We start from the raw sequence: 16,741 nt of genomic DNA, 5'->3' as shown, positions 1-16,741 counted from the left end.
AAAAAAAAAAAAACACTGAATGAAATCAGCCTATATACTTTAAGGATGTGTTGACCTCAAAATGGAAACCATGGTGTGTGTCACATTGGGGAAGAGGTTTTCTTTTGTTTCCACAGGAGAAGAAAAGCTATGGATGTAGCACGAATTGTTAGAAGGTCTTACTAATAAAAACAAACCCAGAGCCAGGTATTGGGGTGAATGCTGAAAGATCAGAGAAACAGAACAAGCCACATACAACCTCACCTTGCCAATTCCTCAGCTGATCCTGTTTCCTCAGACTGGAAACCTTTGAGTTCTCATCTGAATGGATCTCAGCTGAATTGCTGCTCAAAAGCCTAAAAGCATAACCAGGCTCTAGTTCCAGGTTTTCACACCTTATATACCTTTCTGCTTCCTGCCATTACTTCCTGGGATTAAGGTATGTGTCACTATGCCTGGCTGTTTCCAGTGTGGCTTTGAACTCACAGAGATCTGGATGGATCTCTGCCTCCAGAATGCTAGGATTAAAGGTGTGTGTGCCACCATTTTCTGGCCTCTATGTCTATCTAGCAACTGTTCTGTTCTCTGACCCCAGATAAGTTTATTAAGGTGCACAATATATTGGGGGACACGATATCACCACATATGGATACCACCAACACTGATAAATATTAGAATCAAACAAGAGACCTTTGATTAGCAGAAGCTATAGTTCAACAAACAGCCTGGCAGTTCAACCTGAATAAAAGGGAAAGTTCACTGCTATTCTGTGTCTCTGCCTTTTTCTTAGTCTACATCTCTATTTTTCATATCTATTATTTTTCAGTTCTCACTCTTCCCTTCAAGGACTGTTCAATAGTCAGGCAGGACCTGACAATGTTGAGTCCTTATAATGCTGAATCCACCTGAATTGTAGTAATGTCACTAAGCTGACAAACACAAGCCAAAGGTCAACTTTGGACTACAAAGTGCTCAAGACAAATTCAAAGCAGTTAGCTAAGATGGTCTAGCTTCATATACTATAGTCAGGACTTCAAATAAACCTTGCACCCTCCCATCACACTGAGATTGGACAACAGCTAGCTCTCCCAGAACTTGATCTTTATCTCAGTTTTTTTTTCAGGGTTCCCTAAAGATGCCATCATCTCCAGACAACAGGAATTAATTCTAAAAACAGGATACCCATATTCCCAAGAGTTAGCGTGGAAGGTTTTTTATCATTCCATGGATGCTTGTCATCATTTGGGGTGGAGGTTGGTCAAAAGTTGTTCTTGGTCATAGTTATTAGATGAAACTAAGCAAAGGAAATTAGATTCAGGGATCTTGTTCTGAAAAGAAAAAAGGGGATATAGGAATTATAGAATAAAAGGGTAGATTGTTGTATCTACTTTCAAACTAAAGCAACTACTAGTCTCAAATATTTTATATTGGTATGGATTTTTTTATATTGATACAAATTTAAGGTTATTTTTGTTATACTGTATATATGTTTCTACTCTTGTTTAAGATATTTTTATATATTGGTAGAAATTTAAGGTTTTTGTTATACTGTATTATATGTTTTTATTTCTTGTTTAAGGTAGTGTACCTATTCAGCTCATTTAAAATATAAAGTTCTAGTCACTGAAAGCCATTTAGGATATTAAAATAATACAGGTTAGTAGTTAGTCATTGATAACAATCAAATTTATAGTTATATTAAGTATGTTTTCAAGGTCAATCAGACATATTTAAATAGATGGTCTTCAAACACTTCAGAGACCTACAGAATATGGCATTTTAATGTTTTAATAACATGAGGCTTTTCTTGACAGTGAGGTACATCTGCTCCTGGCAGTACCAATTTATTTCAAAAGAGGATAATGGAAATTGAAAAACCTCCATTTGCTTTCATTTGTGGCAAAGTTAGCCACTGGGCAAAGAAACTACCCTTGCCTCAACTGCTGATAGTATGCTGTCCAAATTAGACAAGCAGGACACAAAAGAAGGCAACTGCTAAACTTTGCCAAGGCAAGGTAGACAGTCCTACAAAATTCCTGCTTCACAGAAATGTATGCCAGTTATTCTAGGCCCATAGGCTGAAAATGGATGCCCTGATATTAAAGAGGAACCTTGGGGTGACTTTCCAGGCAGCCAGATGTCTGTCATTTCTTAGTTTTGGAAGTTGCTTGCTGTTCACTTCCTGTTTACTGAGGTAATCTTATATCTTTCTTGAGTCTCTGATGGTGTTGAAGATTATATAGTTTTACTATAGTTTTCCTTGGTTATGATAGAAAGTAAATTAAGTGTAAAACTTTGGACCCACCAAGATGATATAGATAACAGAGTTTTTTCTCTGAATTTTCCAAATACTAATGGACTGGACATTGTGATTGTATTTCTTACTTGATAACTATTCTTATTACATATAGCTTTGCATTGTTAGAGTTAAAACCTTTCATTTTTATTTAGATAAAAAAGGGGAAATGTTGAGGGAGAAATTTTCATGCAGCCAATCTACTGTGCCAATAAAGCAACCTTGAGTCAAAGGATAGAGTCAGTGATTGGCTGACTGTGATTAGCCATAAAGTTCTTGGAGGATTGAGGAGGGTGGCTAGAGAGCACAGGAGGAAAGGAGGGAGGAGTTCTGGGGAATTTCCAGGCATGGTGGTTCAGGAAAAAAATGGAGAGAGGGTCAGGCAATTGTTCCATTTTCCTTCGATTTATCAGATCTTAATCTCAATTTCTGTTTTTATTATACTGGAACAAATTAGGTAATTATTACATCTGGCAGCCACAGAGATTTAAAGATAAAATAACTCTTTTTAAGTGGAGAATGTTCAGAGAAACTGACTCAGAAAAGAACTTCGTTTGCATAAAGTATGATGTTGTAAATTTTTTAAGAATGTTTGTTGTTTCAAAAACAATGACATTTTCCCACATGACTCAGTCAAATTAAAATTCATTAAACATAATAATGAAATAAGTTTAAGAAATACTCAGGAGCCTAGGAGGGTGAAAGCAATGAATCATACATCTTAGAAAAATAAAGCAATACCTTTGATAAAGTTATTTATATTTAATAAGTAAAGACTGCAGATTTTGCATCTTAGAAGCCCATGAATATGTGGACTTCATTGCAAAAGACAGGCATTCTCTTAAGTCTCACAGGAATTTATCTCTGAAACTCTTTTCACGATCTACTACTTTTCTCTTAAGTGCTGTGTGTTGACTAATCATTAATTGACGAATTACAGATGATGTTAAATAGCCATGGGAAGAAGTTCAAAATGTAGAGTAAAAACACAAAACTCTCCTCATGTCATCTGTTTCTGAAGATTCTGAAGAAATCAGTTTGAATGAGAGTACTCTACAGCAGATTAACATTAACCACTATCCACACAATGATTTGAACAAAATGAGATGTTATCCCAGCACACAGTCCCAAGTAAGACATGAGTGCACACTCAAGGAAACAAATAAGGAGGGAAGAATTGAGAGAAAGGATAAATGCTGGCCTGTTACTGGCATCAGTGTATCTCCATCCTGCTTGGAGTGCAGGAGTCACTAAAGGTAGCAGGGCAAGTGGACACTCCTACTACCTGAATTGTTCTAAATTGAAAGATGTGCTTTGGATATATTGTTGCAAGATGAATGAAATTCATTTAGAACCGATGAAGTCCCACGTGAAACCTGGATATTTATATTTTTGATAACACAATGAATTTTTTGTTTCTGATTAATTTTGCTTGTCTGTAACATGAGAACAGTGGTGCCTATTTTATATATTATGAGGCTGAAGGGAGATAGTGTTGCATAAATAAAAGTGTTAAGTAAAATGCACTAAGCATTAGTTGCTATTATAATAATACTAAATAACATAAACAGATTTCTTTACTTGTCCTGCTTATTAAAATGACCTTTCATGAAATGACAAAGGGGAGAAATACTTGGAGACAATGTAACTTTGTTAGATTAACTCCACATTAGCTAGGGGACTAGGTGTGGAAAATATCAATGCTTTATGAACAATAATAATGTCCTTCCTTTTTATTACAAGTCCTGTTTGAGTTTTAAGCTCATTAAAAGAAGTCTGATTGTCTTGTATAATATATGACAATATAAGCATTATAATCAAGAAAGCAGTGGTAACTATATAAAAAGCAAGGTTTTACCTTATTTCCAATACAATAGTACCTTTTCAGAAAAAAGCATATTTTATATGTGATTATATATATATGTATATATAAGTACATATATATATGATTGCTTTGCAAAGGCAAAATAACTAAAACTACACACTAAGATTTATTCATGAAATTCATTTCTTAATGAAAAATTTATTCAGGAAATATTTTGATGCAATACTTTTTCCATTAAATTCAGGATTCAATATTGAACAGATTAATTAAGGAATGATGAGTATTTGAGGGGGATCAAAGCATTCTAGCTATCTCTGCCTTCAGTCTCTAGTTTAAATGCTCACCGGGGTATAGAAAATCTGCTGGGATTCCAATCAGCTTCCTAGGAAAAGTGCTTTCCAGCATACTTTCAATAGACCAGGATTGCTAATAAAGAAAGTTGAAAATATCATATGAATATCATCATTCAAGCTCATGAGTTACACAATACTATCTCCTCAACTTATTTTCTAAATTGTATAATGCTTATATCAAGTCATTCCTGAGTGTGAAAGACAAAAATATAAGTAAAATACTGAAAGGTGGAGGCAGCCTTGAGCATGATTAAATATCATGGGACGTATGAGGGAAGTGGAAAAGATGAAAATAATATACCTCATTACCACTCTATCTTTAATGTTTTATTTTCCTTCAATTGAACTTTGCTTAAGAAACAGATGTTGGAGAAATTTAGAGGAGTGGGGATAAATTTTAGTGTGGTTTGGTGATGGAATGCTTACTAGAGTAGGTATAGAATATTCTTGGAGGTGGGAACAGACCTGAAGGTTGAGGGTATTTATTTTCATTTTTATATAAACTTTTGGCACTCAGTTTATTTGATCAATGTTTAGTGTTGCATGTCTTCACAGCTTTAGAGTTTTGACTGGAGAATATTTTTACCAAATAATTTCTCAATAAATAATTGCTAATTGGTTAATGTGGTGGGTAGCATGAGTGTTAGCATCTTTGTTGGTGCTGCTGTGGATTTATGTTCATGTTGGAAGTGTCTCTTTTCATAACAGGAGCACTTCATATAACATTTTATCAGTTCAATTTCTCTAAAATGTTACAGTAGAGTTCCAAAATGTGTAAGTATACATAATATATCAACAAACTCTATGAGCAGTTTTTGTCAACCTGTAGAACTAATATAGTGATTGAGTTTTATTAAGATAAAACTTAGTATGGAGTAGAATCCCGCATGTGGCTCAAAAGTTGGTGGGTTTGTAGATCTGTAGAAAGAAGAGGGACATGGCCAATTGGATGTGAAATTGAAGTTGACACTAAAATGTCCTGGCAGGCGGCGTGGTTTCTGGCTTGATCCAGATGCGGCTTCGTCACCATCTGGGGGAATGAATCATTGCTGGTGTCTCACATCATCCTTACCATCTGTCATGGCAAACTTGGCAGCATGACTGGCATCTGAGTGAGGCTGTGAGGCTGAAAGAAGCTGGACCACACTGGCTACAGAGGCTTCTCCATGCCCTGTTGATGTCCCTGAAGGGTACAGAGACTGTTAGTCAGCACAGACACAAGCCTCTAATATGGCATGCTAAAAGTGATTAAGATGTTGAAAGGAAGGGGGCAGGGGAAAGTAGGCAAGCCCTCAGCAGTTAAAAATCCCTTTATTGTCCTTGAGAACACCATCTTGTCAGTTTATCCTGTAACATCCCTTAACCCAGGGTACTTTCTGAAAATGATATGCCTTTAGTAATTAAGCAATAATTAGAAAGGTAGTGTAGAAGTCTCTGGAGTGTTAGCAGTAGAGATGCTAGTAGAGTAAAGCACACTAGCTTCCTTTAGTGTGTGGCACCACAGGCAAGTGTCAGAAAGCAAGAGACAGCAGGCCAAGCAGTGGTACCTTGGCCACATAAGCAGAATGTATAGAAAGCTTTGTTTCCATATCCAAATCATATCATCAAGGCCAATATGAAGCCACAGATATTTTATGGCCTACTGGAGATTTGCATGTCTGTATTTATTTGCATGAACCAATTTGCTGTTGGGTGGGAGAGAAGAAAAGCAGAAAATCTTCAGATCAAGGTCTACCTACAGTATTCTCCCCAGGAAAATGTAATGAGCCCTAGATGAATGAACTTCTGAACAATCAAGCTGATAGAGAGGAATCTCGTACAATGAGCCCTATTCTTAGAAGAAGAAAGTATTCATTAAACTGGGCAACTAATCAGTTGTTCCAGCCATGGTGCTGCTGCCTTGGGCCTTCCCATACTAAAATGTTACTTTATTATTTGAGTTTCTGGTGAACATTTATTTACTTGTCTGGATTATGAGCACATATTTGAATATTTCATTCCTGTACTTAGCTCTCAAACTATTAATTATTTATAATGGGCTCAACTCTTAGATCCAGAAACATTTTGTTAATGATAGTGTGCTTATTTCAAGTCTGTATGGTAACATGCCAACTTTCATCAGTGTGGAATACTTCTGCACCTAGTTGGCCAAGATGAAACAAAGACATCTACTGGCATTATGAATTTTGAGATTTTTTTCTTTGCTGATGTCCAGTGGCACACACATGGGTAGATAGCAGAATGATTCTCTTCCCACAGCAGAGCCCTGTACAAAGGATTCAACAAAGTGGGAGAGGATTATGAAGAAAGTTGGAGGATACAGCAAGCTTAGCGCTCTCCAGAACAGCATTTGGCAAAAAGAAGCAAATTCAAGGGTGGATCAAATACATCTATGGTGACAGCTAACCTTTGCCCTCCTTTGATTTCTATATCCTGCCCAATACCTGAGAAGCCATGTTCTGCAGAGACGCGAGGCAGGTGCTTCCCATTCAAATATCCTTTAGCTTAAACGTGCATTCTATAGAGTCCCCTAGTTGATGAAGACCTCCATTTCTTCTTCTGTTGAATATATAAAATATTCTGAATAATCTTGAGAGCTGTTATGGGGATTGTACTTAGGAAAATTCAAGCAAAATACATTGCATGTTGTTGAGTGAGTAATCAGAAACCCATAGTGAAGCTGAAGGACACGGAACATTTTTAGGGTGATGTTCGTAAAAAAAAAAAAAAAAAATTCACAGTTATCCAAATGACAGAATGTGGTGTTTGTATTAGTGAGACTACCTATCTTTTGGTTCTGACCACATTCGCATTGTGTTTTCCTTAAACCTTAACACACTGAGAAAACAGATACCATGTAGACTGACAAAGTCAATTTTACTAACACCATGACCCTTAAATCTTCAGTCAGGGAATATTGCATTCCCTGAAAAGAAATTGTTGGAAACTCATGTCAAATTACAAAACAGATTTTAGATGCACTTATGCTAGTTGCTCACTGTGGTGTGCTGGTTTAGAGTTACAGTCAGAGGAGATCCCTGCAGCCCTTTATCCCTTCTGTACAGTTCCATAAATTAACAAAGCCTCCAGCCTACCCAAAGACTTATGTTCACCTACATAACAGTGAGAGCAGCAGAAATAGTCTTCCTCAGGGAAGAGAACACCAATTAGTTACCTAATACCAGATGCTTAGCTCTGAAAACATACATGCAAGTAGCCTTGTACAGACTGAGCAGATTATATTTAGGAATATATGAATATAAGACATATGACTGTAACAACAATTAATAAAAAAGGGGGGCAAGGATTTGAAAGAGTAAAGAGGGTTATAAGGGAAGGAAGGGAAGAGGAAATGGTAAAATTATATTATTATAATCTCAAAAATAAAAGAAACAAAATAATAAAATTAAAACAGTGCTTTGTCCCTTGGTTAACTCTACAACTTAGAATGTTTGAAATGTGGCATTTATGTTTATTATTATTATTTACTAAAAACCTTTTGTATCACTCATTTGTGTTAAAGAAAAGAGTAGACTCTGTTAATAAAGAAAAAGTAATCATGATCATTTGGTAATAATTATCCAAAATGACTGACTAAATGTTAATCCATTTTCTTTATAAGAAAAGAAAATATGCAAAAGAGCTAAGTTATGTAATATAAGAAAGTAAGCTATTAAAATAATTATTTGTGAAAGCCCAAGACAAGGTAAGAGCAGAGCTCAATTTTAAATTGATGGCCCTGTCAAGATGAACATTTTAAAAATGAAAATGTCATTAATTCCTTTCTGGTGGACTCAAAATTATTAAGATTATATGTTTAGAGAGGGAAATTTCCATTCTGTTTTTCTCAATACCAAGTAATGTTATTTTGAAGCCCTGGAAATATTTTCAGTTAAAAAAAAAGGTTGTTACCAGGTTAGGACCCTTCATAGTTTGGTGGCCTTGTGGCCGTCTGTTCCAAATGAGGCCAATAATTTGTGAGATAAATTGACTGACACAAATTGTTTTCTTTTTCAATGAAAAATGAAAGTCATTTGCTTCACTTTGTTCGTAAAGAGTAAAATATAAAAGATATATCTTTTCTTCATTAGAAAGTAAAGACAGGTATGAAGATACATTTCAGCCAAAACCGTGGTCTGTATTGTATCAAGAAGGTCTGAGTGGAATGCATGACAGCCAGATAGTTGTAGATATTTAAATGTTTTGTTTAATTTTGTATAAATATATTACCTGTCTGGAGAATTTTTTTTAAATAAGTTTCATGAGACTTCCTTGCATAGGTATATAGGTATTCATTCTCTCTTACATTTCTTAAATATGACAGTGTTTTTCTAGAAATGATCTCATAGATTCAGTCAAAAGAAAAACCATCATGAGAGATGAGATATTTCCCTAGGTTTTTTTTATAATTATAAGATTAATCTTATTTTTTATTTCCCCCAGGATTGTTAAATTTTTATATACTTTCCAAGGCAGATTTTGAACTATTCTTTTGTGGTTGGACAAACCCCAGTCTTCAGAGACTGAGACCAGTCTCCTTTCAGATGTTGCATTATTGAGTTTAGAATTAATTCCTATGAATCACTTACGAAGGCTGGGAATAAAGCAGAACACAATGCATTTCCCATGATCCCATAGTGAAGCCGGCATTGTCCCATTTAGTGAAGTCAGCCTTTTCGGTGAACACCACCCTGAAAATTACATCAAATAAGACAGAAAGGAAACAACACAGCTTTGACAATGTTTTTGAAAAAGAATACGGTTATACCTGTGTTTTATTATAAATAAACAGGTTCTGTCATGTTTTATCTTCTTGCCAGCAAATGAAGGACATTGTTTCATAAAGCTTCTAAAATGCACATGAATATTTCATTAAATCATATTTCCTTGAGAAAATAAAGTTCCTTCGCATTTATAGCAGACTGTTGTGAGGAGTTTGTAATTGTAAGACCAGGGTAGCCAGTACCGGTTGCTTGTGGAACAGTACTCCTCAATTTTTAAAACTTTTTCTTAAAAAATAAACATACAATCATAGGTGTTCATTTACTTTAAAAATTCTAACGATGAACAAAATTATTGTTTATATATTTAAGTCCTTGTATAAATTACAAAACTCAAGTTTATGTCACAGAGTCCCTTCCCCATAGGAAGCATAAAGCACTTTTGTGGTACCTTTCACCAGTAAATATTTGTATCACATTGAAGTTGACAAACAAAAGAAAAGTCAATATTGCATCTTTAAGCCCTAAGAGAACATTCTTCTAAGCTGTCTCTTGTGATGAATGAGCTTCCAAAGTCATTTGATTGCCATGATTTAACTCAATCTCAAATAAAGTTATATAAAAGTAATACATTTATTGACTTCAGTAGAACTCTGACTGTGAAATATCAGTGAACTTCAGACTCTTCTTGCTTGAGGTCAACAAACACCCTTTGGAAGACAACCAAGAGTACTTTAAGACCATGACAACAAAATAAAATTATAACAACAACAACAACAATAATAATAATAACAATAAAATAACAACAATAAAATAAAAATAATAACAGCCAACACTGAGGTAAACTCCCCTTCCAAAAGGCAATGTGTGTTGCCTGGACTGTCAGGAGAGAGTTCGATTGTCCCTGATACCCAAATGTTTTTCTAACCAGAGTTCAGCCAGTTGCATGGTTGAGGCAAAAGTACTTGCTTTGGATCCTAAGCACATCTTATACTGCTTAGGGTCCAAGTTAGGATCACAATGAACTGGATGGAAAATATGCACCACTCCCACTTCTTGACTTCTGAAGGGTTGTAAGCCAGATAGGATAACTTTGTTGTAGAGATCTACATCTTCCAGTCCCCAGCCTTGTATTGAGGTATCAAATCCACCTGCACCCAGTAGATCACTTTTGTAAATACAAGTGATACCATAGCCATAGTCTCTCCAAAATCCAGTTTCCTTTGAGAACACAAAGTCATCCTCTGTGGGAGGATTTCCCATGTGGGTCACCTTTGGGTCGTACTGGCTAAAGATGATGGGGTAGTATACCTGTTGTCCCTGAATTGTATTGTCTCTACATCGCTGGAGAAAGTCTCCTCTAAAGATCAAGTCAACATCACAAAATAGCAGCAATGTGTCATTGTCAAACTGAGAAGAAGCCATTTCAAGACCAAGACCTCTGGAAAACTCCCCCTTCATGGGAATCAGCATCATTTCTGCATTAGGGTACCTGTTCTGATAGTCTTGTATCAGCTCAATGTGCTTGTTGGACTCTTGGCCAGAATCCCCACTGAAAAGGATGATGACCAGCTTTACATTTTGCTTTGGGATAAGACAGGTACTTTCAAAATTTTCCATGAATCTCAAGAAAGTATCATACCTTCTAATAAGGGGAACAAGAATGTGTACTTTCTTTTGTTTGTGCCCTCCTATTTCTTTGGTCTCTTGAAGAGAAGAGAGTGTTTTTAGAGAATTGGATATTAAGGAGAATGACTGAGTGCCGCTGTTAATACTCTCCACCAGGCTGTTGACATCAAGTTCTTCCATTTCTCTGAAGAAAGGCTTGCTAAACAACTGCTGAAGATAGGCATGGCGCCTCACAGGCACAGTCAGTTTCCTTCCTTTGTGCCTTTTGTACAAGAGGAGCAGATCCAAAATGTACTCCACCCCATGCATGGGATCAACCCTGCGGTAGCCATACTGAATTTCCTTGAAGTCAATGAGCCGGCCCCTACTCTTGGCATTCTCGTTGATCATTTCCATCACCTGCAGGACGGTGTCATCCAGGGCTGTCCTAAGGATGCTGTTGATGCTCTGTCGAGGAGGCTGGTTCTCTGAGGCTGAGTAAAGCAGCTTCCCAGTCAGGAACTCCCACTCGATGACTTCATTTCTCTCCCGGGGCTGGAAGTGGTTGAAAGAAGGCATCACTCCTAGCTGCTGGTCCTCTTTGCTCACTTCACTGTTGCTGAGCTTGCTCATGAGTGCACTTTCTCTGTGGAGCTGGATGGTGCGGTAGCGGAGCTCGGAGATCTTGCGGCTAAGCATGTAATTATGCAGTCTGTATTGGTACGCGGGCCTTTTATTTGGATGAAGTGTGATGGCTGCGTGGATTTTGCTGTTGTGAAGGTCTTGGATGTAACCCTTGCGATTGTGTTCGTAGTTTTCATGGAACAGCTGTTGCATCTGAAAAGTAAAGGCAACCAGAATGTAAGATTGAAAGGAAAATTAGCACGAACACCAAACATTTAAATGAAAATATTTAATAAATATTTACCAATTTGGCACTCTGTGGTTAATATGCTTCATAGATTTATACTTATATGAAATCACAAGTTTTATTTCTAAAACCAACAGATAAAGTTGTATTTATCATGTATAATATGAGGTTTTGAAGTATGTGAAATTAGTGGAGTGACTAAACATAGCTAACTAGCATATTTGCTATGTCATAGGTATCATTTCATGAAATACATCCTTTAAGCACATTATGCATTATTATTGACCCCACCCTCCATTTTATATAGAAGAGCCCTTGACCACAGTGTGTCAATGAAACTTTTTATCTCATCTCTCCTAGTAACCACTATTTTACTTTCTGCTAATTACATCAACATTTTATTTCCACTTGGACTCAGGTAACAAATGCCAAGAACATAGGAAGGAATACTGTAAACCAATGTTTTACGTATTTTCAAACATTTTGTTTCTCTATTTTTCCAGAAACTAGCCCCAGATTTTTCAAATATTTCCATAATCTCCTAGTAGACCCTTTAGAAGCACAGTGGACATCCCATGGGTATCTCTAAGAGAATGTTCATTGAAAAGTAAGACAAAAAGCCTATTGCTTGGCATGGCAGGAATAGGCTCTTTGCCAGATGATCATTCAGTGTCCTAGCACACCAGTTTCACTGAGGAAGTTCTTGGTAAGAAGCTAAGGTAGACTGCTCATGTCAAGTTATATTCAGTTAGACATGCTTGATACCCTGTGAACCAGGAAAGCTTTCAGCTCATCTATAACAAATTTACTAATCCTGAAACCCACGTGAAAATACATAGTTTTAAAATCAGCATTCAAACTTCTTTCAGCATTCAATGCAGCTCACACTTCTTCCTTTGACAGGAATCAAAAGCATTCTACCACACCCATCAGCATAAGAACTATCAAAGAAGAAGCTTCTCTAGTGAGGGTTGAACAAGACACTGATCTATGAATATAGTAATATATCATTGGGAGTCATGTTATGTTCACTTATCAGAATAATAGTAGTAGGTTTTCCCCTGGGCACATAACCTGTCTATCTAGTCTCAGATTCTTGATCTCATTAGCAATATCAGGTATGTGTTCTATCTCATAGAGGTGGCCTTAAATCTAATTGAAAAGTGGTTGTCACTCCCCTGACGTCTGTGCCATGATTGTACCAGTGTGTATATCTTGCAGCGAGGTCATTATTATAGCTCACAAGGTTCATAGTTAGGTAAGGTTGATTATTATTTTTCTCCTTTGGCAGCATGTATAGTACCTTCTAGCACTATGAATGCTAGCAAAAGGGGGTAAGCTTCCTGTTGAGTACAAGCTAGATTTTTCCATATTCTATACTGAAAATGTGTAATGACTTCAGGAATAGGATATGACCAACATGTTGTGGAGGGTAACCACAGTATTTGGGAATTCAATAGGACCTTATTAGTCAATGACTCAAAAAGAGGTAATACATTCCTGTACTGGGGGTTTTATTGGTAGCATATGGTGTCTAGTTGGGGATAGTAAAAATTCTCAAAATATCTCATTTATATATACTTCAGGTAATATAGTAATTATGATAGCATCTTCAATATATTTTTTACTAAGAAGCATATAGCTTGTTGTTCAAATTTCTTACTTTCATATTTAAAGAGGATCAATCTATACAGGATGGACAGTTAATCTAAGAACCATACTTTGGAACCAGCTAGGATAAGTATACATAGGTTTTGAACACTGGACTCTATCATGTCTATAGTCAGTCTGTTTAATCCTTTATTTCCTCTATACAATGGAGAAATGTCAACAACTCCAATGCTTATTGAAATTGCATTAAATAAGATAAAAGCATGCATGACTTTTAGTATTGTGGTCTATCTAGTAGACAGTATTCAGTAAACAATAATTACATTGAAATAACTATTCAAGAACATGGCAACTTTATTTTATAATTGTGCTTGTTTTTAAATTAGGACTCTTCAGAGAATTAAGACTGTACCTTCAGTTAACACATGCCTTTATTTTCATGCTTACCAAGGTGCAATTTGAAAGTTGGCTACATATAGTCAATGCTTCAGGATACTTAATGTACTATTGGCATATTAAATTACAAAAAAAGACAACATTGTGACTATTTCACCAAATTAAAATTTGTGTTAGGTTGATTAATTAAGAGTCCATTAAGAAGAAGAAAAGAGTTAAAACTAAATGGTAGATATCATATTCACATGGAGTACAGCAAAAGTTGAGAAAAAAATATAAAGTTTACACTTGGAAATTATAGGAGTTTGCTTGAGGTGATTTACAACTTAGAGTTGAATTGTTGTTCTTCAAAGAGTTATCAGTTGAATTTGCGGCATCACCATGTTACAAAAACAAAATCACAGCTGTACTGATGCCAAGGGCTCCAGTCACCCACAACCTCAGTGTCTGAGAGGCTATAAAAAAATCCTATTAGGAAAAGTCAGAAAGGAAAACAACAAATGTCCAGAGATGGTTCAATATGAATTATTGTTACACTTTACTATATTAAGTTCTGTCTGCATTTACATTTATTAGTAATGGAAATATAGTATGTATAATTTATGGAATGATCATAGATATGCAAAAGAAAAACTTTAAAATCCTTTAGATACAGGAAGGAGTTGAGTATTTAAATAGACACAAGGTCAGTATAAGAATAGCAGAAAGCTGATTTATTAGATTTTTAAAATGGTTATACAACTGTATCCTTTTACTAGATACCATTAAGCCATACAACTGTAAAAGAAGCATTTCCCAGAATGTAAGTTATTTACAAAATATAATGTTGAAAAGAAAATACACCCAACTCCAATTTAAAATGATATTGGTCACTAAGAAAATGTTGGGGATTTCCATGGGCTGCTGAGGATGAGAAGGTCCATCTGAAGGCAACTGGTCCCAGAAGGCCATGCAGGGCATTGCCTGTGGTGAAAACTCCCACAGACAGCATAGTTCACAAAATGCTAGGAAAAGAAATGGTCTAAAAACGTTGAGCACAAAAGCCCTAGTTTATAACTTGGATGTGGACACTCACATGAGAAACTCAGGTAGAATCAACCCCAGGGATTCAACATCTGTTTTAAGAAGTAGAAAATACAGAGCTACGGGAGGTATGAAGCACAAAAAGACAAGTTTTCCCATGGAACAGATTTAGTATTAGGCTGCAAAGAAAATCAATGTCTTGTCTTTGTTGAAATTAGCAAGTACACAACAGTTTTGAACACACTTCCAAGATAAATCTAAGGTAAATATCTTGCCTGGTTAAAAGTATTTCTTTCTGAGATAAGTCATTTTTCTAAGAAAGAAAAATAGTGTAACAAAATACAAAGCCCCATTTTAAAAAACTAAAGTGAAAAAATACCACTTCTCTCAATCCCCATAACACACACACACACACACACACACACGCACACACACACACACACGGAAGATAAATAAATAATAATAGAATTATAAATAATAATATAATAAACAATACAGTAAACCAATTTTAAAAGAGACAGTGCTATTGAAGTAAAAGTATATCTATATGCTAAATTCATTTAACTGTATTCATAATTAAATTAACTAAGAATAGTTTTAAAAAGAGAAACAACAAAACCTTTGGGAGAAAGAAGAAATTTCTAGGCAGCTGCTCGTGAAAATGGCAGCCTTAGCGGTGCTTGCGATGTTTCCTGAACTAAACACTGACAATGAGATGATTTTGCAAATATATGCATATAAGGTAAATAAAAGGCAGGAACACCGTAACTGCACGGATAAAGAACAATGGGTTCAGGGTGTCATAGAAAACTGCCTCGCAAAAATTGCAGTGGAAAGAACTGGGATCAACCTGAGTAAGAACCCTAATGGGAATCTGTAGAAAAATAGAGAAAGTAGCTAGTGTTAATGTCATCAGACAGAGCAGACAACAGCCCCTTTGTGTACCAAAATAGGTGTTTAAAAACATTTTATATGATCTGTGGAGTGGATACTCTTGTCTCAGCAGACAAGAGCCATTCATGTTTTCCAGAAACCCTAATCAGAATTTACCTTAAGTTATCTCATCTCTTAAAGTGTGTGTGAGTGTACATGTGAGTGCCTGTGCATATGGAGACAGAGCTCAGTACTGGGTGTCTTACTTAACTGGTCTTGTGTATTTTTTAAATAGTACTTTTGTCTATTCTTTAAAAATACATTTACACAACATACTTTGATCACATATATATCCAACAGTACCTACCTCTAGTCTCTTCATGTTCCTCACCCAGTTTCTCTCCTAACTTCATATCTTTTTTATTACCATTAATAAGCCCCTGAGTCCAATCAGTATAAAATGTGTTAGATAGCATTGTGACATTTTTCTAAACAGGTGTGCTTTGTAACTCTTCTCCCCCTACCTTTCCTACCCTCTGCTACTCCACTCCCTTCTTCTACAGCTCCCAGTCCCCATATTCATTTCCTTGTTCATGGAAAAGTGTCCTTTGTCTACTCTTCATCCTTCTTCATGACCCAGTGTTACTCTTGGGGTCTTTTTTTCTAGATTATTAGACTTTACCCACACTTACACATGTTTACACAAATACACATATACATTACAAGCTAGAATATGTGGGAGAACATTTTTTAATCATACTGCATTTTGATCATCTCACTTAATATTATACTTTTAAGTTTCATCCATTTTCCTGAAAATCTGATGATTTCATTTTTCTTTACAGCTGAAAATATCCCATTGCGTATATGTACCACATTTTCATTGGCCATTAATCTTCTACTGATGACGACATCTAGGGTGGTTCTATTTCCTTGCTATTTTGAATACAGTGTCCAGAAACACAGTTGTGCAAATATCTCTGCAACAGAATACAGAATTGGGGGGGGGTATACTTAGTTTTTGAGACAGGGTCTCTCATTGAACCTGGATCTCACAGATTTGGTCAGACTGACTAGCCAATAAACTTCATAAATCTTTGTCTATGATCCCCACAGTTCTGGTTCTGCAAACATGTACCCCAGCTAGGATTTTCCATGAGTGCTGGGGACTCAGACTCAAATCTT

General features: G+C 36.0%; 1 protein-coding gene across 1 annotated transcript in view; it reads right to left on the bottom strand.

The window, feature by feature from the left end:
- Positions 1-10,008: 10,008 nt before the first annotated feature.
- The window catches only part of Chsy3 (chondroitin sulfate synthase 3), a 231,126-nt gene continuing 224,393 nt past the window's right edge, over positions 10,009-16,741 (bottom strand). Inside the window, exon 3 of the mRNA XM_059246531.1 lies at positions 10,009-11,619. Within this exon, the coding sequence (XP_059102514.1) occupies positions 10,057-11,619 (1,563 nt within the window). The 3' untranslated portion in view covers positions 10,009-10,056. The remainder of the gene's footprint in view (positions 11,620-16,741) is intronic.

Source organism: Peromyscus eremicus, chromosome 19 (assembly GCF_949786415.1).
Source record: "Peromyscus eremicus chromosome 19, PerEre_H2_v1, whole genome shotgun sequence".
NCBI classification, from domain to species: domain Eukaryota; kingdom Metazoa; phylum Chordata; class Mammalia; order Rodentia; family Cricetidae; genus Peromyscus; species Peromyscus eremicus.
The sequence above is the reverse complement of the archived record's forward strand: the minus strand, read 5'-3'. Positions and strand labels throughout refer to the sequence as shown.